At 39.9% G+C, this 25,343-nt stretch overlaps 1 protein-coding gene across 1 annotated transcript in view; it reads left to right on the top strand.

Moving 5' to 3' along the window:
• Positions 1-25,091, top strand: part of Rfx3 (regulatory factor X3) — a 258,666-nt gene extending 233,575 nt beyond the window's left edge. Inside the window, exons 16-19 of the mRNA XM_050159633.1 lie at positions 1,070-1,223; positions 16,226-16,288; positions 17,205-17,247; positions 19,418-25,091. Of these exons, the coding sequence (XP_050015590.1) occupies positions 1,070-1,223; positions 16,226-16,288; positions 17,205-17,247; positions 19,418-19,656 (499 nt within the window). The 3' untranslated portion in view covers positions 19,657-25,091. The remainder of the gene's footprint in view (positions 1-1,069; positions 1,224-16,225; positions 16,289-17,204; positions 17,248-19,417) is intronic.
• Positions 25,092-25,343: the final 252 nt, after the last annotated feature.

Here is a 25,343-nt window from a genome sequence, read left to right as displayed (position 1 = left end):
TTAAATCTCTGTTTTTAAAAGGTTGAAAAATGAAACAGAAAACAAAAGCAAAGCCTACTTACTATTCTTTCATTGCCTAGAATTTCATAATTGGTCATTACAAAAATAAGGCTTTCATTTGTGACAGTTTGCCTCTTCCTCCTGAGAATATAATGACAGTTTTAGTATTTATAGGCCAAAAAACTGTAGAAAAAGGCATCTGAGTAAAAACTGGTATAAAATACACACGCATAAATACATACATACATTATTCTTACTGTGAGTCACAGATTTGCATCTATAGTTGAAGTATAAAAGAAGCTTATTAGTTGATACAACTTTAGGAAAGCCACAGCTTTATATGGACTTATTTTTATTTTTAATATAAGAGAGTTTATTGTTATTATTCTTTCAATATGGCTCATATTTGTATAATATATGCATTTAATATTCATGCTTTTTAAATTTACTCATTTCTTAATTCATTTATGATTCCTTTCTGTAATGAGGAAAAATAGCCTTAATTTAAATGAAATTCACCTAGAAACTGGAATCAGTAAGTTTACCCTCCAGCAAAACATGCTGGAATCCCACGTAGTCACCTCCATTTAGACTGGCTGCTTCAGGGAGCTTTGCTTCGTATCTTAGTGTGAAATCTGGCACAAAGTAAACTCACTGTCGTTTAGAGATGACAGAATATCCGCCATCACCAATAAGATGTTCACTTTGAGTTGATTTTCCTTATAGCGGGGACGAGTCTCCAGCCTTTCTACAGTTGTTTCTGTTCAGTTGTGATCATTTGTGAGTACAAGGGGAAGCGCAGACATTCCTATAATAATGAAAGGTCTTTTCTAATGAAGGCCGCCTGGCTCTAATGAAGATCAGGATCAAGCCTTACTGAGAATGACCTCTTTCTCACCACTGAAATGAGTTGGACCAACTTCTTTCAACAAGGAAATTGTTCTGTTGCACGTTTTATACTCTAACGCCTGCGCTTTCATGTAGTCTTCTGACGTAACAGCTTTTAAGAGTACTAACTCTAATCTTTGTCACTAATTCTGGCTTCATCTCTGCCCTTTCTCTTGAACAGCTCAATGGTAATTCGGGACTTAACCTTACGCAGTGCTGCTAGCTTTGGCTCCTTTCACCTGATCCGGCTACTCTATGATGAGTACATGTTCTACTTGGTAGAGCATCGTGTGGCTCAAGCGACAGGAGAGACACCAATAGCAGTGATGGGCGAGGTAAGAGAGGCTTCAAGGACTATGTGTTACCATTTGATTTTTAATTACATTTCAAATTACGAATGCAAATGATTGACTAAAGCAGCGTCAGCCCCACAATGGACTGACTGTGTGTTTTTAATCACAGAATTCTAAAGTTGAAGATTCAGCAGAATGGCTTTGCTGCATTATATGTACCCATATCAAAATAAATGAATAAATAAAACTTTGAAGAACATAAGACTTTAAAAAGTTTTAAAAGAAAAGCTGTTGAGTAGGAGACAAGAAAGACCAATACCAATGATAAAGCTAAGGACCAAGAAAAACAAAACAAAGAGTTAAATGTTTATTTTGTGGGCTCTCCCCTAGTCTTCAAGAAGGAAATGAATGGTTTTGCTTCAGAAGGGCTCTGATGATGGCAATGCTGACTGACACTTTTTCCTGTGCTGCAAGCATGGCTTTACACCCTTTGTGTATATAATAAAACACTTCACAATTTATTACAAACTGTTGAGATTAAGTTCCCCCTTTTCCTACTTTATCAGTGTACATCTGAGGCTAATGCAGAGGACATGGGTACAGGGATATTCAATGGTAACTAGTAAACCATGGAGACATTTTGCTAAAAAAAATAGTTTGATTTTCAAGTCCATACCTCTGTCACTAACAATATGGGGTAAATTTTATTTCTAGAATGTCTAGGGAATAATAAAAATGACTTATCCATACCTAGTGTCAGAAAGTGGTAATTCTTACAATAATACACTAATGAGAATTAGTTAATATAATGAACAATAGGTACAAATGCTGAAATAACTCAGCTCAGGCTCACTTTATTATATTGAATTGGGGTACTTTATACATTAGTAAAATATGCCAGGTCAGACATAAAATCACAAAATACCCAAAGCAGTACAGATATTTATTTATTTATTTATTTATTTATTTTTTTATTTTATTTTATTTTTTTTTTTTTTTGAGACAGGGTTTCTCTGTGGTTTTGGAGCCTGTCCTGAAACTAGCTCTTGTAGACCAGGCTGGTCTCGAACTCACAGAGATCCACCTGCCTCTGCCTCCCAAGTGCTGGGATTAAAGGCGTGCGCCACCATCGCCCGGCCCAGATATTTATTTTTGATCTATGTATGTATGGTTAAGTTTTGAGGGTTTTTTGTTTGTTTGTTTATTCAAGATAAGAAAATAAGGGGAAATCACCTAGCAGGTAATGTTTGTTGTACACGACTGAGGACCTGAGCTTCGATCCCCAGCACGCATGTGAAAACCAGGCACGGTTGTGTGCATCTGTCATCACAGAGCTGGGACACAAGAAAACACTAGCAAGCCAGTCTAGCTGACCTGGTCAGTGAGAAACCTTGCTTGGAAAAATTAAGGTAGACAGCTGTTGAGCTGGCCTACATAAACTCACATGAACACACAGACATACACAGAGGAGGTGGGGGGAGTTGTTGTAGATAAATGCTGCTAAATTGCTGTCTAATAAACATAAAATAAAAAGAAATCAAATCATTAAAAATACTTTAAGCACCTTTGTAAATTCTACTGTAAACCACAAGAATTCTAATATTAGTAAAATGTACATCAAACAGTCCTTCTTAAATATTTTGTATGTGTGTGAGTGCTTTGCTTGTAAGGATGTCTCTGTACCACATGTGTACCTGGTGCCCAAGAAAGCCAAAAGAGAGGTCAGATCCCCTGAGACTGGAGTTATAGATAGCTGTCAGCTGCCGTGTGGGGGCTGGAATGGAACCCAGGTCCTGTGCCCTTAATGGCCTAGCCATCTCTCCAGCCCTGAATGTCAGTTATTTCTAACATCATTTGTAATATTAATCTTTTCCATTTTTTAGAGCATCCTTTGCGGTTTTCTGATATATACATTGTTGTATGATTGTGTTTAAATGCGTTTAAAAGATATGTGTGAGATGGAGCAAGAACTGCTGTTGTTTTTAAATAATAGGCCAAACAATCTGGACTTTTCTTCAGTTTGGCCTTTAGCTGTCTAGATAATCCTCTTACAAGATGCCCAGTTGGAGTGAAACATTTCTTGCCTTAGGGCTCTAGACTCTGAAATGGATCTGCTCACTAGTGTATTGAATACTTTGCCAGACATCTCTTGTGTTCTAGATCTTTACCAGAGTGAACGGGATAATGCAAACAGATTCTTATTGTCACCATGTGGTCTATTCTGCATGGTCTTTGCTTCCCTTCATGTCTAAAGAACAAAGGCATGAGCCCATCACACTGCGAAGTTTAGCTACCTCCTCACACGAGCCTGCAGCCAATATTAGCTCTACAAAATTCAAGTGAGATACACTATCAACACTGCCACGTAATCATTGTAATAGAAATACTTAACTACATGAATAGGCTGTAAATGAATAAGATAAATTATAGCATAAAGCAAAGATACATTAATAAAATATAGGTATAACAATAAGACATAAATTAGCTGCTGTAAAACCAGAGCTCTAAATGCACATCCTAGTCTGGTTGCTCACTGTACCCTTACCCAGTCTGTAAGAAAATCCTTTTTTCTTGATTATACACCATTCAGTCCACAAAGAAAACCAAGGCTAATTTTCTCTATTCAACCTCCCATAGCACTATACTTTAGAAGCCTTTTAGCTAACACGCACTTTTGGCCTTAATCCTACTATCTTATCGAAAATGATTTTCATCTGTGGAAAGAAGATGGGTAGTCAAGAAGCCTCCTCACCACACACCGCCACCTCATGGACTCCTCAGATGGTATCCTAAACTTACCCTCTCTCTGCCCTAAATTACTCCATACAAACTGCTGCTGGACACGGCAAAGGATGCATGCCCGTAACCCCAGAGCTTGTGAAGGAGAGGCAGGAAGAACAGAGGATCAAGCCAAGCCAGATCTGTATAACAAATTCAAGGCTAGCCTCTGCTGCATAAGACACTGTCTTGAGCATCATCTTTGCATGCCTGTCTTGACCCATCTCCAGCCACTCACCAAGCCTTCCCAATCTCAAATCACTCATAGTGTCGTCAGTATTGTCTTATGCAGACACAAAGCTAATTGTGATATCCCCTACCTAAAGCTCCTCAGTAGATCACTCTTCTGTGAGTTAAGAAAGAAAATTCTCCCCTTGTACAAGAGGCATCTAAACCCTGGGCCTGGCTCTCCATCGGCCTCAACCTCTCAATTCCCTTGCCCCTCTTATAACCATGCTAGCCTTTTGTGCCTTTCCATCATTAGACCACTATATAAGTGGTTTTCTTCCAGGAGCCCTCACACCACCTTTCATTGCCCATTCTAATTCCTACTGCATGGTTTAAATATCAGTTCCTTAGTGAGACCCAATCCTCACAGACTGTTATTCGAGTCTATTCTCTTTAGTCTGGACTTTCACTTTTCGTTCTAAAGCCTACACAATAGTGATTGCACAGTTCTCCATAGGATTTGTATAAGTGAAAAGTTGATGCCTGAAGATATCATGGAACTTTCAAGTCAAAGGAACTAAATTTGGGATGATCCATGTGTCCCTGTGTTGAAAACTAGACTGCTTCCTTCTGAAATTAGTTGACTCATTTACTTAACAACTCTATTATGATTTGACCATGACAGTAAACAAAAGGGATGTCTTCAGGGAGATTATATTGCAATAGGAGATGCATATTTATTAAGTGTCTGTAACTGTATAGCTATACATTCTTGGTGCTATCAATAAAGAGTCTAGGAAATTAGGGGGTGCTTGAAGCAAGGGACAGTTACTCTTGCCTGGGAAGGCCATGAAAGCTTTTCCCAAGGAAATAATATTGAGATGAGAAATAAAATATTCTAAGAAGTTAGAGAATTTGGAAACCTGGTGTCAATCCCCAGAGACCCAATGAAAAGTAACATCGAACAACTGAGATGGGGACTGTGATGGTCTGAAAGGAAATGGCCCCCACACTATTAGGACGTGTGGCCTAGTTGGAGGAAGAGTGTCATTGGGGGTAAGCTTTGAGATTTCCTATGCTCAAACTATGTTCAATGTGGCACACAATTCACTTCCTGTTGCCTGTGGACCAAGATGTAGAACTCTCAACTCCTTCTGCAGCACCATGTCCGTCTGCATGCTGCCATGCCCCACCGTGAGGATAATGGACTAAACCTCTGAAACTCTAAGCTAGCCTCAATTAAGTGTTCTTATTTATAAGAATTGCCATAGTCATGGTGCCTCTTTATGACAATAGAATACCTAACTGAGACAGGAATCATGGCCAGTGAGAATTTTGTTGGGAAATCTGAGGTTCAGGTAGCAGAAATATCAGGTAAACACTGTCACAATCCACAGTGAAGAGGACTGGGGCCATGCAGGAGCCAAAGATTTCAAGTGACTCCATCCCCCACAAAGGCTGTGTTCGTTGTGCCGGTTCTGAAGTCAGACCCAGAGCTGTTGAGTAACCTCCCAAATCCACATGGCTAGGAAAGTGTGGGTTGTGCTACTGACTCCACGGCTGATGCTGCGCTCATTACTGCTCTGGGCTGCGTGGGGTGGAAGGCAGGTGCTTCAGAGTCACTAGGGCAACTGGAGCACATTTGCTTTGTCTCTATGACTGCTTTCCTTGGGTCAGCGGGGAGGATTCAGACCTCTAACTTGGTCTGAGAAAAAGGAAAGCCTTTTAAAACAACAAGAAAAAAACAAATCAGTGTATCTTTTCACTCATAGTAGCTCTGTAAATAAATCTTAAAACTAATGTTGCATTATTTGAGCAGGTAAGAGATCAACATGTTTTTCAACAAACACAGTAAATAGACAGAACCTATTTTTGAACACATTAATATTCACCCTCAATGTGGTACTGTGGGTTGCTTCAGTAAGGACCACCACAAATTAGTCCGCCAGACAGAAGCTGCCACGCAGCCCCCTTAAGTCTCTTCCAGAATGGTGGTCTGCTACTAGATTGAGCCCTACTATGTCATTTGTAACATTAGCAATTGTAGACTTCCTTTTTTTTTCCTTTTTGTTTTGTTGTTTAGTTGATTAATTTTTATTTTTGTTCTTTCCTACATGATAGAAAGCAGGATTTATTTTCAGTCAGAATTCATGAAATTTTCATGTTTATGTAAGTATTTTAAGTGTGCCCATTGGTTTTCTGACAGTGATGAGATTGTAGGAGTGGACATAAGATAGATGTGTTACACCTGCCGCATACCTGTGAAACCTGGTAAATTAAAATTTCAAAACCATAAAGTATTCCATGCAACTCTGACAAGGCAAATTGAGCAGAAAAATAGCCTTTTTGAAAAAAATTTTTTGCTGTTTAGAATCTGTCTGGTAGTCTGTGGTGTGTATGTGTATGTGTGTGTATTACATCTTAAATACACACTTTATTAACATATTCACTGAATTTAAACAATTTGGGTTGCTTTGTAAAATGATTCTTCATGACAAGCATTTTATATTATGTATTTGGAATTAAGATATTTGACTTCTTTTTAATCATAACCATACCCAGATATTATTAGCTCTAAACCACCTCTATAGCCAACATTTTAAAAGTAGAATTAGAAAATATGACCTAGGCATGGTGTCACATACTTGTAATGTGGCATTTCAAACCTGAGGCAATGAATGGTGAGTGTGAGGTCAACCTAGGTTATGGTAATGAAATCCTAACTCAAAAATCTAAAAATAGAAACAAAGTGACTCTTTAATTGTCCAGTTTGAACATAAAATATGGAAAACAACCTATCTGATAATTAACACCATCTGGAGAAGAATATTTCCTGGACTCATCAAAGTTAATCTATTCAGAATGAAGGGGAGGGAAGAAACTAAAAAGCAAAAGATTGGTAGGAATTCAGCTGGCAGACGCTGTAATCATGAAGTGAAAGGGTCCCCTTTGGAGGAAGGAGAGCCATGCACATAAGCATGGAAGCTAAAATCAACCAAAGACAACCTGTCAGTGCACAGGATTCTAGGGCAGTTACGGGTACTCTGAACATATGCCGCTGGACCAGTAGACTTACTTTAAAGCCTGTTTTTAAAAAGGAATTGTATCACAAGTTGAAGTTTTTGCAGGGAAAAACACCTGTGTATAGCAGCAACTGAGAAATTATGGAATCTTGTTATTTGTAACAAAGTGTGCTATCACTCAGTGACGTTTTAATTGAAGTCAGATCCTGTCACTTTGCTGGGTGTTGTAGATTCTCATTTACTAGTACTCCAAACCTTGCAAGACTTGTATTAGTGTCACTTTTCACCACGAAGCCCAACAGGGGTGGAAAGTCACAAGGTAGAAATGGCAAGTGCTAAGGTTAAATCACAGAGTGCTCCAGCCACACTCCAGTAACCAAGGCTCATAACACCCGCTTAAATTTGCTATCATATAAACTGCTTTAATGGTTTTCTAAGTAGGAATTATGATATTAACCTTGTATCCATAGCATACAGCACCCAAACATAAATGTGTGCACATGCTCTTTCTCATGTAAGCCAGATGCCTACTATATAAGATTTTATCATTTTGTTCCAAGGCTTCTTTCTTGGGTTTTCATGGATGTCTCTTGGTCATCCTGCTTCCCTGTCCTTTCTTTTTTTTCTTAGATATTTAGAATATGCAAGCTAAATGCAGCATCACTTGAAGCAGTCTTGCAATTGGAAGGTCAAATGTATTAGAAAACAACAAATTATACCTTCCGCCTCCTTTGTACCCCCCCACACAAATACACCAGACCTAAATAAAATTTTTTATTTTGAGATTTTGTAGTTTGGTTTCAGCCCTAAGTCTGCTTTCCTGTATTAGCATAAGTTCAGACAACCTGAAAGGACATCATGAATGTGACACCCTGGAGAAGCCGTGGAAGAAGCTGTTTTTAGGGACCGCCATCTGCCAGATTCCTAGGACTGACTCTTTGAAAGCTCTTCCATTGTCTCCCGCCTTTCTCCAGGCTTGCATTCTGCTCCTCTTCTCTTTGCATATGGTAGTATTGTCTATTTATTCCAGCCAAGAGAAGGGCTTAATTTTGTTTACAGCACGAGTCCAGGTGTAGTCACCACCTCCCCTCAGGATCTCCCCCATCAGCCTGCTTACTATGTTCAGTCTCCTCTGCTGGCTACCGGCTACAACCTCTCCATCCCCTCCTCTATGCGCATAGAGAGCATCCCACAGAAAGCGTTGAAAAATAATCACTGAGGGAAATGCAAAAGAATAAAGAAAGGACTTCCTGTTGGCTCTCATGGCTCATAGATGAGATTCTGTACTCAGGAAAGTAAAGTGCCCAGACCAATTTTACCTTCTAGAATATTTTAGAGCCCCTCTCCCTGGTGTTAGGTTTTTGTTCGTGCTTAAACCTGGAAATCTGGAAATGGGGAAAGGAATAAAAATAGAAATTCAAGATTACTTAAAACACCTCAACATCTGAACTAGTTATTGTAGACCCCAGAGACGTCTGCAGCATGCCTGTCCCTAGGTTGTTTAGAGAACTTTTGACCTGTGACTGCTTGGAGAAAGATGAAGCTGTGTCGGGTTCCTGGACATAGATTAGGCATGACAGTGCCACCTACTGGCTTCTTTGATCCTGGGCTACCCCAAGTGACCCTGGGAAGCTGACTTTGTTGTACTGTGGTTCTCTGTTGTAGAGAAGGTGGTGGTTGCTGGTCCCGCTAATAAGGTAAACTGCCCTTGTTCAATGTGGGAAAGGTCTTTGTGTTGTTTATTTCTCCCGTTTTGTAACAGGAACTTGCTTTGTGGCCTCCAGTTCATGGCACTCCTCCTGCCATGATTACAGATGTATACCAGATTTAGAGTGGGAAAGTTCTTTCCTTCGGGAAACTACTCTTTTCTCCTTTTCTTCATGCCATTGTTTTAATAAAATACAGTGCTAAAAATGTCAGGAAAGATGTTCTCAACAAGAATAGGGGCCAAAAATGAAGCTAGTGGAAGCTCTTCAAATCTAACTCACATTTGTCTTGAAGAGACCATGCTCCCATTCCTGCTCGATCTCATTGTCTCTCTGCGCCATTATTGCCGGTGTCGTAGTTTGAATGAAAATGGCCCCCACAGGCTCATAGGGAGAGGCATTATTTGAAAGAATTGGGATGTGTGGCTTCTTTGGAGAGAGTGTGCCATTTAAGTGGGTTTTGAGATTTCGAATGCTCAAACCAAGATCAATGGCTCTGTCTCTGCCCGTGGATCCAGATGTGGAACTCTCGGTGCCTCTCCAGCACCTTGTCTGCCTGCCCTCACCATGCTCTCTACCCTGATGATGATGGACTAAGGCTCTGACCTGTAACCATCCCCAGTTAAAGTTTTCCCTTATAAGAGTTATAGGCATGGTGTCTCTTTACAGCAACAAATCCCTGACTAAGACAGCTATTAACCATCTCCAGTCCTTCTCTCCTGTAAAAAGTTAAGGTTGTTAAGGTTGCTATTGGATATTGTACTTGGTTTCAGTGGGAGCCAGTCAGGTCAGGAGCAGGGTTCTTTCTCTTTTATAGATAGTTCTTTTTTATTTTATTTTTATAAAGTGTCTTACAGGACCAGGGGTTTCACATGCCTAAATATTTGAGAGTTTGTGAGCCAACTATAAAGTCAGCTCCATCCATCTACTTTTAACAGATATATCTTGATCACTTAGGACATGGGGCTTACATTTAACTTTCTGTCTCTTCCAACATCCATGTCAGAAAATAGAGACCCAGGTGCAGCTGACCTCTACCCTTACACACTTCTCTTCTAGTCCACTCATTTGTGAACACCTCAGGCTAGTGGTCAGGATTTTCCCGCACCTTGCAGATGAATTGGCTGCCCCCCCCCACACACACACACAAGCTTACACTTGCCTTGAAGAGATTTCATAGGCCCAGGAAGGAACTCAGGGCCACTGGGCAGGGAATTCTCAGATTCTAGAAAACAGCAGTATGGCAGAAAGGTAGAGTGTAGGAGGGAAAAGGAACCTCCACCTGAATTTGGGGGTGGGAGGAACAACCTAGGGAAAGGCAAACCAGGACACTGGAGTGAGCTCAGAACAGACTGCTCCCTGCTCTGGCTTTGGCTTGATGATGATGATGAACATTCCTATGTTTGAAACTACTTCTCTTCCAAAGCAGCTACGCCTGCAATGCTGTATACTTCACCACCTGCCTGCTCTCTGGTGACTGTGTTCTAGTGATTTTGAAACAGTGTGAAGATAAGTGTGCTGCTGTATCCCCAGGGAACAAAGAGCCTGAATAGAAAAAGTTGCATCTTTAATATGCGAGTGCGTGGGGCCATATATGCACGTTGCCAGGGCATCAGGCCAGCCCTAGAGAACAGCGCCATTAGCAGTGTCAGAGTGAAAGCTGTCTTTATACAGAGAAAACGGACCGAAATCTTGATCCTGAGTTCTAGTTTCAGTGAAAACTATTAGAAAATATACAGAAAAGTGCACACATAGGAGAAAGCCACCAAGGATCCCAGTACTTTCCCAGTAAACATCAGTATTCCCAGTAGAATAAAGTTGGAAGTTACTGTAAATTAGCAGCTCCTCCCGCTGGTTGTGAAACCTTGTACCAGTCAGTGCTAATTGCAGAATGGTTTCATGACCTTTGTTCTCATTTGGGAGATATTTTTAAAAAGTAATGCTCAGAACATCTTAAAATTCAAATTTTAAACCATTTCTCTCCCCATCAAAAGCATCTGAAATAGTTGCCACTACCTAACCCCAGCTTTAGTTAACAAAGCACAAACCATCGACCATTGTTGAGTATTATGTGGCACTGAAAAGATTATGATTGGCTCCGGAAGTTCTAACCCTGCATGTGGACAATCTCCCTACCTCCATGTGGAAACTTTAAAGGCCTTATTCCTTTGCTCGTCTCTCGGAGTGGAGTAAATAAATTGGCCAAAACTCATCTGAGCTGTTCGCCATTTCCTGTTGCATGATCTCCACCTTCCCTGCAAACACTCAGCATATGTGTGTCCTGTCCCTGTGCAGGACAGCCCTTCTCATGGCATTTGTTTACATAAAAATCTTAATTATTAAAAAAAAATCACTTCCAGCCTCCATCCTACATGGAATGTATAGTGTCAGCAACCTCAGGCCAAAGCCTAACAGACTGGGGTTGCTACAGCCCTCTTCAGCAGAGAGTTCTTCCTTTTGATATCATCTTCAATGGTTATGGAAGTTTAGGGTTCTATCCACAGTGATGGGAAACTGGGTGTGAAGACAGTTTGGCTTTGTCTCTGTTCTAGACCTTCCTTCAGGTAAATGTGCATATTTAATCTTGATAAGGAAATCAGAAGTTCCAACAGTATAATTGGCCCAGAATCACGTCGATTGCACTGTCAGAATTGTGATTTAAATCCAGTCAAGCTGGTCCGTTTCCTGTGTGTTCTTGCTCTGCTGTGCTCGTCACTTTAAATTGAATAGTTAAATAGTTCTACTTACTCTTGCTTGAGTCTTAGTTTTGTCATCAGTAAAGTAAGTCTAAAGACAGTTTATTGTTGGAACCATTCTGAGGGTTAAATTGGTAAGGTGAAGGTGGAGTCATACAGTAAGGAGTAGTATACTACAGCCTTGTCTTCCAGTGAGTACCACCCCACATCACCGGCTGCAGCAACAAAGACCTTGTAAAGCTTGTTTGTGTTAGCACTGCCCTGTGATGCTGTGAGGTCTGCACTGTCAGAGTCCGGCAGCCAGGTGCCCTGTTGCTGGCATTGTGCGGTAAATAGGGGAGATAGAGACACAGACAGACACATAGTAGTAAGTACTTGATCTCAGTTCCATTCCTATCCCTTTTGCATAAGTTTATAAACATTGAAATTCTATGCATTGCCCAAAAGTGTATTTGATTGTCTTTTATTAAGATTTAATTGATTGTGTACTTATAATTTCAAGCAATGATTTGTATAATTAGACCATCACTTTTTGGTCCAACAAAGGTGAACTCAGGCGCTAAAATAAACAGAAAGAATAACAAAGCATAATGCGGTCTTTAATAATGCTGTATTGTAACAGAAAAAATAGCCTACAGTCTTTGAATACTGAATCAAATAATCCATAGAATTACAAAGAATCCGGCAGCATTCTTTGGTATGTAGCCAAAGTGATAATCAGAGGCAAATTAATTCAGTGATTTGAAAAACATGACCAACAAAATAGAATGGAGAAATAAGTCAATTAGAAAGAAAATGCCAGTGTTAGGGAAGAGCACCAATATAATTAGGTTTAGACTGTCATAGCCAGGCTTGGATCCAATGTTAACTACTAGGAATGATTGAAAAATTTCATACGTGATTGTAAAATGGCAGGAGTAAGGGAAGGAGTCCATTCAGACTTTATATACAGACTGGGAAGTGCATGGTAGAACATGCCTATGATCTCAGCACTTGGGATGTAGAGCAGGTGGTAGAAAGTTCAAGGCCAACTTCAGATAAATAGCTCAAGACTGGCCTGCACCCTAGGCCAGCATGCCCTCATCCTGGGTCTGTGTAGGTTCCCCTGCAGTAACTGACACTCGTGGAGGAAGAAGCTTCGGTAACTGAAGCTTTCCTCACTCCATGGCCTGTCAGCTGCTGAAGCTCAAGGTCAGTAAGTAGGAATGCTTACCAGGGGTCTGCTCACACGCCAGCAACTGGGCATCTGACTGCATCCTCTGTGCAGTGTAGACCTCATGGAACTATGGGATGGTGCTAACAAACCAGGCTGTCCTATCCCTTACTGTGGAGCTTCAGTGTTAGAGTTGCGTCTAGGCCCTCCCTGGATGAGGAACTTAAAGGTGTTCTCATCTCCAGCCACATACATTTAACAATCTCAATTTTAGTTTCCCCTTCATTCTCCGAACTGACTACCTCGTGTCGCACGGCCAGTTCTCACCTCTGTGATCTTCTTGGGTACATGAAGCCTCTGCGTCCTGCAAAGAGCTACCCCTCAACTGCTTGGTGGCTCCCGGAGGCCTACTGAAGAGATGCCCTTGCCATGCTGACTCGCTGGCCCTCACACTGCATAGTCATTATTCGTATCCCTGTGGACTGCCAGGCTGCCAGGGACTGCAGTGCTTAAATATACTCTTGGGCATCTGTGCCTCTCGGGGGGATTCAGTATTGGGACCTCTGGTTAGAATCTACTACAGAAGTGGTTTCTCAGACTAAGTTTTTCTCTTCAAAGCAACAGAACTAGTTGAGGCAGACTCTGCCTTCATCCATGCCATGCCTTTTCTCTAATCCATGCTTGTTTTGACTTTACAGAATTTCCTGTTCATCTGGTTGACATAATTTTAATTCCTTGGCGCACTGAATGCCATGCATTTTCTACAAGAGCACTTTTTAAATCCCTTAATTTATATATTTATATTTCTTACAAAAATATGAGATCTCTATATCCCTCTCCCCACCTCCAAAATCTCTTTCTTTCTCATAACTTTAAAATGAAAATACCTGGCCTCAAATGTAACATCACATGTTTACTAAGTGGTGGTAGGCAAATCAACTCACTTTTTTTTTTTTTTTTGTAATTATAGGATGGAATCCAGTTCCTCTGCCTTGACACATACTGAGTTTTGTTTGAGAGGCTAAAGTGAAAAAACGGGCGCATGTGTCTGTAAACATTCATTTCCTCTTCACAATGGGGATCAGACGCCACGCTAAGGTTTGGAATGGATTGGTGACAGGATAGAGTCCTCATGCTGTGGCACCAGTGTTATAGTTCAAACACATACTAAATGAGCAGACAAGGTCAGCGCTGCAGGTGCTGCTGAAGGCCCTGGGAAGGAAGTAGCTGGTCCAGTTATTGGGAGCGGTGGGGAATGAGGTACTTTAGGTAGAGCTTCTGGGAAAGGCTTCTTCAAGAAAGTATCTTCAGAAAGTGACCCATGAGGCCATACGTATTTGGAAGAAAACATACTGGACCACTAATTAATGCACTCTGTGTGTATGTACTGTCATATCAATGCACAGTAGCTCCTCTCTGCTCCAGTCCTTTCTACAGCAGAAAAACTCCACAAAAGAAGCTTCACCAATTTCTGCAACTAGAGGTTTACAAAACCCAGGCTTTCTCATGAGTCCCCTTGTTCATTTCTGTTCACATCTTATATTGCTTCCTTCTCTTCTGACCCGGTGAGGGTCCGTGTCTCCTCTTTGCTCTCCCATGTGTCTCCTCTCTGTACCCTCTCATGCCTTTCTACCACTTCTTTGATCGGCTGCTGAAACCTTAAACCCGTTCAATTGATTTCCATTTGTCATTTTTGACCCCTAAGGTTTCTTGGGCTGCCTCATTTTCCTGCTTGCCTACCCAGCCTCTTCATACCAGAAGCAACTTATAGTTACTTCCATAAGAGGATTTTCTAACTTGATCTGACTGATACTGTTTGGGTCAGTGTTCAAAATGTGGTAGGTGCTCATTAAGAATTTATTTAATAACTGAACAGATGAACTGATGCTAAATCTTACCCAGCCTACTACACATCATATGTGTGTGTACATGTATATTGCTCTCACAAAGGAAATACACCTAAAAATTCTCTCTTTAGTCTATTAAAATCACTTCACTTCTTCATTGGATTCTTTGATTTCTCATCTATTATCTTCTTTTGCTATGTGTGTACAACTTTGTCATTAATCCAGAGATGTCTGAGGACATTGGCAGTGTCTTTGCTGCTCTTTGTACATCATCCAGCCCGGAGAATTTTGAAAAGCAATCTGTGTGTGTGTGTGTGTGTGTGTGTGTGTGTGTGTGTGTGTGTGCATGTGCGCATGTGCTGTTTTGCTGATGACAGTAACAATAGGTGGTTTTAGGTTGGATGGCTTGTTTTCATCGTTACAAATAGTCAGACACATCCAAGTTAAGCAGAGTTTCTAAGAAAAACCTTTATGTGTAGTAACAAGTGTCTTTAAGGTTTTTAAGTTAACAAATGCATTATAATTTGAACTACTATAATTCAAAACTTAAAAATATTTCAAAATATGACAGTTTTGAGTACCACTGTAATACTGCAAGTATCATGTGATGGGGTACACTCAAAAATTATGTGCATTAAAAATACTACAATTGCCATCAGGCTAGGTATATAAATTGTATATAAAACCAAGGAATCTTATGTTTCTACTTAAGTTCCATCCATAATCATTATATGTTTTCAAATATTCTAATATTTATAAAAAGTCTGAAATCTGAAACACTTTTGCTCCCAAGCATTCAGATAAGGGATATACAACCTATCCTCACCTTTTTATAAGCAGAGATGTGCTTAGAGTCATGACTGCCAGCTCATTTCAAGAACTAGATCCTAAGAATTATTAAATGATAATATAATGATTCTGAATTTTGAATGTCCTCTGTCTATAGTTCTAAATGTTTAACTAAGATCTAAGGTGGATAAATAATCCCTTTGAATATTTGTTGTTTGTTTTATATTCTGTGATTCAAAAACCGTATATAATTTATACTTTGAATTTTATTTAAATGTACATAGGACCTTGGCCCATGCACTCAGGGTCTTCTTCAAAACAGCAGTTCAGTAGCTATGATTTGCTGCCCAGTAAGATAGAACTGTCAGTAGTGGGGCAGCATCTCCAGCACATGGAGTAGGAGTTGCATGTTCAGGAGGCCCCTTCCCTTAGAAGCAGTCACCTGGAAAAGCTATGCATTTATTCCAGTAAAGCTGCTTAACGGTGGCTTAACGATAGAGTGGAATGCCTCTCCTTAATCTTCTTTTGTAATGCTAAGAACCACAAGGAGTAAAGGGATATATTATTATAAATCCCCTGAACTATGACAAAGATGAATTTGATTTGAATATGGAACTCTTTATAAGCAAATAAAGTCCAAGACCAAATGCAGTGAACAGAGATATGGAGTCATAATTGGAAGTGAGCTGACAGTACAAACTTTCTGGAATTATGCACAAACTTACTCTGAAAGTGACTGTCAAAGAGGACTGCTCCAGAACCCTTACCTTAGAACAGAGGTATGCGCTCCCGAGGTAGCTTCTGTGGACATAGTGTTTGTTTAAGTGGGGAAAGAAACAACATGTACATGTTTGCAAAATAAGATCAGTTTTATTACTTTATAGACATTCCTTGTAGATGAAAAATATACTCCTATCATGGAACTCTTTATAAGCAAACTTCCGAATGTAAGTAGAATTTCTGTCTCATCCTTTTTAAGTCTGTTGAGAAATCTGAATTTCTAATAACTACTTTGAAAAAAATGCCGTGGAATCTTTTCTAAAAGCAGACGCCTTACGTTTCACTTTGCTTCTTTTGGATTAGCTTTGTACCTCTGCTAGTCAGTTTTTTATTTAGTGTATCTATCTTTGTTCCCCCTGAGAGACTCAAAATGTACTTTCTTGCTGTTAAATTATCATCAAGCTATTGAACCAAAGTAGAAAGGAACATCTATGCCCGTGGCTATTAATTGTTCCACAGTGTTGAGAACTCTTGTTCACATTGCTTGTAGCAAATGCCTTTCCTTTCTTTTAAAAAAAATAATGGAGCCTTTGTATCTTGGTAAATAAGAGTATCAATTAATTTAGAGAAGGCTCAAATTTTACAATGTGACCTAAAGACTGTTTAAGCTCTGGAGCTCCCATTGTGTCTGTCTCTCACTGATGAGAGTCCCCACAACTACAAGGCTGTGTGGTCCAGCAGTGACGGTCCCAGCCAGACTCACTGGCCAAGCATGAGGAAAGGCGCTGCTGTATACTGTTTGACTGGGGCTTCCAAATGATTCCATCACCCCCATCACCATCAGGTCAGCCAGGCCTCTTTCTTCACTGCTAAACTGAAATAAAAGTAAAATGGAGCCTGGAAGCCAAAGAAAATTGTTATCCTTTCTCAAAGAGGTGAAGACAGCTCAATCGCAACATATTTTAAGCTTCAAATTTGACACATTTGATTGGAAAATTGTATGGCCTTTCTAGTTAGGGAGCAAAATGGTCAGCAGTTCACACTTTTAAAAAGTCATGGAGTGGTGTTTTTACCACAGACTGATAGAATGTTCTTTTATTCTGTCAAGTAATAACTATTGCACAAATGTCTGTTATTCTGCAGTTTGGTGATTTAAATGCTGTGTCTCCTGGAAATCTGGATAAAGGTAAGAACTGAGAACTTTGAAGGACTTTTTGACTGAGATCTTCTGGGATCCTCTAGTTTGCAGACCAGGAGGAAAGCAGCAGCTAGCTCTTTGCATCTCTTGTGATGTTGCTGGGTGTTTCTTCATGTCTTCTTCCCGTGAAATACACCGAATGCAGAAGATGAATTTAAAGGCAGTTCCAGACTTCTTTAAACTTCATCACAGAAGTTCACTATAAATAAAAAAAATTATTGACCATGGCCATAATTCTGAAAGAATATTCTAAAATTGGACCAGAGGGTTTTATTCAAAGCCAGGCAAGAAAAAGACCCCTTAGCTTACCCATCTACTAGTCAGCTAACTTCTCAATGGCAAAAGAACTCAGAGGTAGCAGTGATGTGTATTGTAAGACCACAGTGATCAGTAGTTCAGTTGAGAGGGTAAATAGATTTCTATGATGGTATTGTCAGTCTAGTGTCTGCTGCCATGTGTACATGATGTGCCCCCTCCTGAATAAGCTAATGGTCAATAAGACAATGCAGTACAAAGAATAGAAGGGTTAAAGGTGAGTTGAGTAAGACTAGAACACATAAATCCAATCCAACTTTAAAAGAACAATTCTTAAAATGACAATGCAGTTTTAAATCATGACACGTCTTTCAGGAAAGCAACACCACTGTAATATAGCTATCTTCCTGCTTGGAACTTGAAGAACTGTTACAGTTATTGACTTTTCTAGGAAGAAGTACAGTTAATACCTTCTTACCGGAGAGCCTCTAGAGAAACTGAGGTCAGAGGTAGGGCTTGGGAGTCTGCAGAAACATGCAGCACTGTTTCCCCAAATGTGCTGCCCCAAAGTTTCCAGAGTGCCCCTCTGTGTCTGTCTGTATCACCACTCTTTGGATATCCCTCTCTGACGAGCTGTTAGCACTGCTCTTGGCTTAATTTCCATTTTAGTACCAGAGCAGGAAAATGAAAAGGTTAGTCTCCCCCAGCATGTATTGCTGCAGAGGTACAACCTGAGGAATTGCAGTGGTAACCTGAGAAAATTAAGTGGGTGATCACTTACCTCCACTCTTCTTCATAAAGTGAAGAATCAAAGAATTTGATCAACCCCAAGAGTACCTTACTATAGCTTTTGTGCAACAAAACTCAATGTTTCCAGAATGGGAGCACAACTGGCTATCCAAGTGCACTGAGGGCCTGGAGAAAGGGCTTGCTTTGTTGCTTGTCCTAAGGAACCCTCTCACTCAGAGATGACAGGGTCAAGTCAGATAGATCTAGAACTCTGGAGTTTACTCAGACTGTTTTCTCAGAGCTATTTCTATTTGCAGCATGATGGATAAAGGAACTCTTCATTCATCCCTTTCCTGGCCTGCCCATGGTGGAGCTGCTACTGCCTCCTTTATGAGTTTGATAGTTTTCCAGTTGAGTTTTTCAGTTCAGGAGAGTGGAGGCCAGAATTTGTGATCTGCCATCATCTTTTTGTTGGGATGCAGCTGCTTCTATTTACTCTTTCTTAGCCCTGGGACTTCCCTTGGCTACAAGTGGAACATGAAGTTTTGTGGGGTTTTTCCACAAAAAAAAAAAAAAGAGTTATAACAGTGTAATAAAATTTGGGAGCAAAACTGAATAATATATATGTTTAATTTCCAGAAACAAATTACAAGTATTTACAGAATTAATGCTTCCAGCAAAGATGTCCTTTGTGCATGTTTAAAATCTCCCATAACCCCTTCATTAGTTTGCTTTTTCTTAGCATATGAATTAAGAATTTATTCAGTTTGATGTTTGCTGTCTGTAGAGCAATAGTTACACGGTAGTTAGACGGTGAGTCATAGTGTGGTAGTGGTTCTGTGGAGCAGCACAGGCCTCATCTACATTAAGTCAGCATGGACCAAACACAGCAAACATTTGTGCATGCCCCCCCCATAAGATCAGTATTGTATGCCAAAGTGACTACATTATGATGGCACAAATTATGCTATTATTCAATACAGAAATTTCATATAAAATTCCAAACATCTGAAAGAATTGTGGCTGTCTCACTGTAGCACTGATGGGAATAAAATCCCACAAGAGGAAAGCCTACAAGTTTCCTCCCCTAGGGAAAGCCGAGGTTTCTCAGTGAGCTGTTATACTCGGGTGATCCTGAAACATGCGTTGATGTCTTCTGGTGGTGTTTGTGCAGATGAAGGCAGTGAAGTAGAAAGTGAGATGGATGAAGACCTGGATGATTCTTCAGAGCCTCAGGCCAAAAGAGAGAAAACAGAGCTGAGCCAGGCGTTCCCAGTGGGCTGCATGCAGCCAGTCCTGGAGAGTGGTGTGCAGCCCAGCCTCCTGAGCCCCGTGCACAGCGAGCACATCGTCACGAGCACACAGACGATCCGGCAGTGCAGCGCCACGGGCAACACCTACACGGCAGTCTAACAGCACGAAACAGTGTCTCCAGCTTACTTTTACCCTGGGCTTAAGCTGAAATTTTAATAAGCCTAAAGGTTGACTGTTGTCAAAAGTCTGTCTGTGCTGAACATTACCTTTTTGGAGTTGTGAAATGGAATGAGTGTATGTGTTTTTCCAGGTTTTTTTTTTTAACACAAATTATTTGCCTTTTAATAATAGGAGTTTCTCCCCCACTCCCCCTTAGTTTCAGGTGTCAAGAAGGATTTTTACAACACGTAATGTCATTGTTTTTGTTTTCTCATACTTAAAAAGTAATTTACATTTTGTAGCTTAAAAATATTTTATTGTTGATTGTTAGTCTTGGTGTATGATTTTATGTGTAAGTTTTTTAATTAGATGCACTTCTGTGAAATATCAAAAGAAATGAATTTCTTTGATTTACACTGGAGGCATGCCCATTTGGCAGCAGATGCATCAAATTTGCTTCTGGAAGGTGCTTTTCATTGGACAGAATCATAAGACACTATTTTGATAACATTTTGGAGTATGGAGAGAATACAGAGCGTTTTTATTATAATGGTAGAGGGTTGGGAAGGTCATCTATTTTTCTCTGAAAAAAAATGAGCTGTGCATTTATCAGTTCAGGGTAAATGACAGAATGGCAAGAGATTATGCTAATATGTACATAATTTGTGTACATAACTATTAAACCATGTTAACAATGCAAGCTTCCGTTAGACATTGACTTTTAGCTATTATTTACATACCAATTCCTCTGTTTAAAGACTACTGATTCTGTATTGGGACCACTGCACAGATGCATTCTGCTGTTAAGTGGGGCTGTTATAGTTAGATACTGAAGCTGAAAAATGACTTGACTTTTTTTTTTAAGTGTACATGCTACTTATACTGAGCTGGACATACAGGAAACTATTCCATTTGGATGACTTTCTTTTATTCCAGGTCTTTTTTCTAATAGTAGTTCAATATGCTGCTATTATAAAAAATGTATAGAATGCGAGGAATGTAGCGACCTGCATATTGTTATTTCCTGGTTTCTAAAGTACATGGATTTAAATTTCACACAGAACCTGAAGGCAGTGTGACTGGCACACCTCACTGTTGCTGACCCCGATTCTGTAGGATGTGGATAGGTGGCTGGATGGACCATTGCCATTGAAGAATGTACATCAGGGATCATCGTACCTCGGCTATTACATGGTGCCTTAAAACAGAACTGAGCTAAGGTTTAGTAAGGTTTATTTTGTTCGCGAATAACTCTTCAACCCATTTGGTAAAGTGTGCCTGTCGTGCTCAGACTCCTGAAGTAAGGACAGGCCGCATGCTCTTCAAGGGGAATTGAGGGGAAAATGAAGCAACACAAAGAGACAAAAACTTCAGTTTCTCTCTGAGTGACTGGGAGTGGACTTGTCTATGTTTTATCCTTGGAGCTGAATATCACTTGATTATAAATCAGATTGCTAAGGGTGTGGACTAACAGGCTAGTTTTCATACAAACATGTTACATAAAGGTCATATGTTGTAGACCATTCTTATCTAGTCACAATTCTGGAAAGCTAACAGAATGAGCAGGTACTTATTGAAGTGCATCTTTTCAGTCTACATGTCTGTCTGTGTGTCTGTGTGTCTCTGTATACACACGCACACATGCGCACACACACGCGCACGCACTCACCCATGCATGCACGCACACACATGGAGCAGGAGTCTGCTACAGTCAGAAGGTGAGACCCTAAAGAGCACAGGCTCCTCATGTTTTATTTTGCATGAAAACCAAGGTTCTTTTCAGAACTCAAATTAACAACAACAACAAAATAGGACACATTCTTTCGTTTAAGTAACTATAAAAATAAATCAGTGAAAGTCAATAAGTAAGGAAATCAATAAAGCCAAAAAAGAAAAGGAAAGCACAAAATGATGTTTAGATCACTACTGAGGCCTGTATTAAAATGAAGACTTCATCTTTCCAGTTGAGTTGGGTGGGGAGTGTGGTTAAGGAGATAAGGCTGCACCAATCTGGAAAGTTAAAAATACCAAATGGCTTATCAGGAAACACAGTGTATTGAAACTGTTATTGCCTGATTGTCTCAAACTTCTGAAGATCAACAGCATTTCTTACATTAAAATGTCATAAACATAGTTTTTAGTGGGTTCTGATTTTGTATCGAGGAACTTACACTTGTCTTCACTGGCATCCAAGCATGACTTCATTTACTGAAGATTCCCAAAGGCAATGAATTTGCAAACCCCTCCCCTGCATAATCCATCATAAGCTCCAAAAGACCATGGATCTACTTCATTGTGAGTTAGAGAATGTTTACACATAAAATTTAAATCATCACATAGCTCTCTTCATTTTAATTCTCCCTCCTGAGACTTTCCATTTCCTGTCTCTACCTGTCATCAACAGATGGCGTCGTGTCTGTATTGGACCAAATGTAACTACTGGTGTCACTGTGTTTATTGGTTGATTTTTTTAAATGTATTTGTATCACTGCTTCATTTAATTTAATGTTGGAGATACTTGTATCATGAAAGGAATCTGCTAACAATGGATAGATATAGACTCATCAGAGTGAGGGACTGAGTGGCCCTCCAGAATTCCACATTTCTTCCACTTGTTCATGGTTTATTCTAAAGTAGGACAGAGGAGATATTAATAAGCCTTGTTATAATTGGAATTGACTTGAAAATATCCTGAAATCTTCTATAAATATTTAGAAACATTAATCCTATTACACTAGTGTAGCTAGTTCTAGCCAGTGCACACAACAGAACACCAATGGCTTATGACACTTCTAGCTATTTGTAGTACACACTTGGACACACATCAATTTTGGATTTGAATTGTGAAATATATTAGACAACAAAACAGTAATTCATATGCAGGCATAAACTAGAACAATCACATGTGTTGCAGTCATTTAAGATTTGTTTCCATTTTCCATTCCCAGAAACTGACTTTTCTAAAAATCCGCATTACATTGAGACTTCATTGTGGACTTATTGACACAATACAGATTTTAAGGACTTCTGGTATTTCTTGACATCGGAATCAAATGATAATCCTGAAATACATGGGTGCAAACCAAGTGCTACACTTCCGGTGAGGAAAAGGGAAGGGAGGTGCATGAGCTGTTGGTACATTTCAGAAGAGCTATCTCCATGTAATACAATCGAATATTATAGGAATTGTTTAATATTAGCAAACACTTGAAGAATTATAGTCAAAAGATTTGCACTTCCAAAACCAGTGAACAATGAGTGGAATAGGTGAACCTTCTCCTGGGAACACAGGGCCCAGTTTTTGATGTTTTATTTCCTTTGGATACCAAGTTACTAAGGATTTGCATCCAAATCATGTCTGGATTGACTGTGTGAGTCTTACTGCCTTTTCAGAAATCTGCGTTCCTTTTCATGATTTCCCTTGTACTGTATAGCACGGTTCATGCACCTCTCTTTAGATGGTGTACTTTAAAAACAGAGGTAAAATACACAGATGGTTTTCGCGCTGCATACATAAAGTTAGTAGTGTGCAACATTAACTGCCTTTGATTTGTAGTAGATGTGCAGAATTGAGCACGTTCTTGCAGAATGCTGGAGATGTCAATCAGGAGTGAGTACCGCTTCCATGTTGTCCTCATGGGTCTTTTTACATGGACACACTCTCTAGAAGTGCTTAATGCATTTTCAGTTTTTAAAAGACTATTATTATTTGAAATGTCTAAAATAACGCTGTGCTTGCAGCATCGGTGTAAAAACAAACAAGTGTGTGACTGTGATGGTCCTCCTTGTGTGGACACAGTAAAAAGTCAAAAACTTGACTAGTCACATTTGTACACAAGGTGAGGCAGTGGTTATCTGTAACAGATTGACTTTGTCATAACCTCCCTCTCCCCAAATTATTTTGAGCAAATCAAACCATTCAGAAATGAAAATCAGAACTCTCTGATCTCTGTGGATCGTGTCAGAGTATGGGGGAGGAGGGCTGGCATGCAGTGTTGTTGAACACCGGGCTGTGACTGGGTCAGAGCAACCTCCATGTCCACGGTAGAGCAAACCCCTTAACAGAACCCTAGTATTTCTGCGAGTCTGGTGATTTTTATAAGACTGGAATTGAAGCATTAATTCGGTGCTGAGTTCTAGTCTTAGAAAAGCCCTTTGCTGTAATGCCTTGTATTAACCCTTTGAGCATTGTAAGATATACAATGGGGGATAAAAGCCTTTCAGATCATTTATTTAGACTTAAAAAAGTAAAATAGCCTCTATATCCAAATGTCTAATTACACTGTTTTTTAAAGGGGGGGTCAGAAAAGAAAGTGTCTCCATGCCGAACACTTGCATTTTATATACAACTCTTAATTTTACTTCAAGAGGGCTTGATATATTTATTCCCAAATATTCACTGCCATCTAAGTAAGTGTACTGTTTACAGAAGACAAAAATCAGCTTTTCTAGCATCACGTGACTCTCTAGAAAAGGAGGACACAGACATTGGCCTGTGCAGGCCTATGTCGTAACTGATTTCTGCACACTGGAGATACCTGATTGCCTTTAAAAGGTATAATAAAATAAAGGGTTACATTTCTTCTTTTTTCCCAAAACAGAAGATCTCATTTATTTAGCTTTAGAAAGTACAAATGTAAGTGGAGCCTTAGGAAGAAATGAGTTCCTTTAAACACAACTGAACTTGGGATAGTTAGGTCTTTGAAGTTGCATCTGTCATAAAATACTGTTTGGAAATTCTTACGGGGCATCCTTGTATCTGTGCCCCAATGCGTTAATACTAATAAGTCAGAGAGAGACAGAGTGGCGAGCAAGGCAGTCCCTTGCTCTGAGCTCTTCTGTCGGGAGATGCTGTGACTACTGCTTCAGATATATCTGAGTGTCATTCTGCGTACAACATTGCTGATTTCTCCGAGGGAACTTCTGGACAGTTGATCTGGTCCTCCCCCGTGTGACAGACCACAGAGCAATGTTGTCTGCTTGTGTGCCCACACTGCCCTCGCTGGGCGCAAATGGGAGTGTAACCTACTCCGATGTCTGCTGACATCCGTAGCATAGTGCAAGTGTCCGCACATTGCTTTTTAGGCAGTTGAGGAAGTCAGACCATGCAAATTACTCGTGTGTCAACATGCAATCCTCAAAGGGTTTTCCTTTAGCTCTCTTCTTTTGACTCTCCATGATGATTTACTGTAAATGCTTCTCAGTTTGCATGCCTTGCCCATTGCTGCTAGTGATTTTATGTGCCAGTAGACCTGAGTTTAGTTTACCAATTTTACTTAAATAGTAAAAGCCGCTTACAAAGTGACTGCCTAGGATCAATTCTCCTTTTGTTTAAAGGGATTGGTGATATGTCTTCTTAAAAGAAATATTTTGTCTCTTTTATTTGGTTCTGATATTTGAATCTTTTCCCCTTCTTTCCTTTGTTTTCTTTCTTTCTTTTTTTTTAAAATAAAGTATGACGTTGGGATTGGAAGCCCTGAGTAATGAAATATTTGGTAAGAATCATTTATGTAGTTCAGTAATGAGGATAACAAATCCTCCGTGAGAAGTTTGATTTTGGGGAGGAAAGCAAAAATAAAACTCTGATTGACTTTTGATAACCAAGTAAATTTTCCTGGAGTAAATTAGCATTTCTGAGCAAACGATTGCCTTGTTTTAGCCTACCATACGCAATTTTCTCTGAGCCG

Source organism: Alexandromys fortis, unplaced genomic scaffold (assembly GCF_014885135.2).
Source record: "Alexandromys fortis isolate MF-2015 unplaced genomic scaffold, M_Fortis_MF-2015_v1.1 scaffold_10, whole genome shotgun sequence".
NCBI lineage: Eukaryota > Metazoa > Chordata > Mammalia > Rodentia > Cricetidae > Alexandromys > Alexandromys fortis.
Note: the sequence above shows the minus strand (reverse complement) of the source record. Positions and strands in the feature narration are given on the sequence as shown.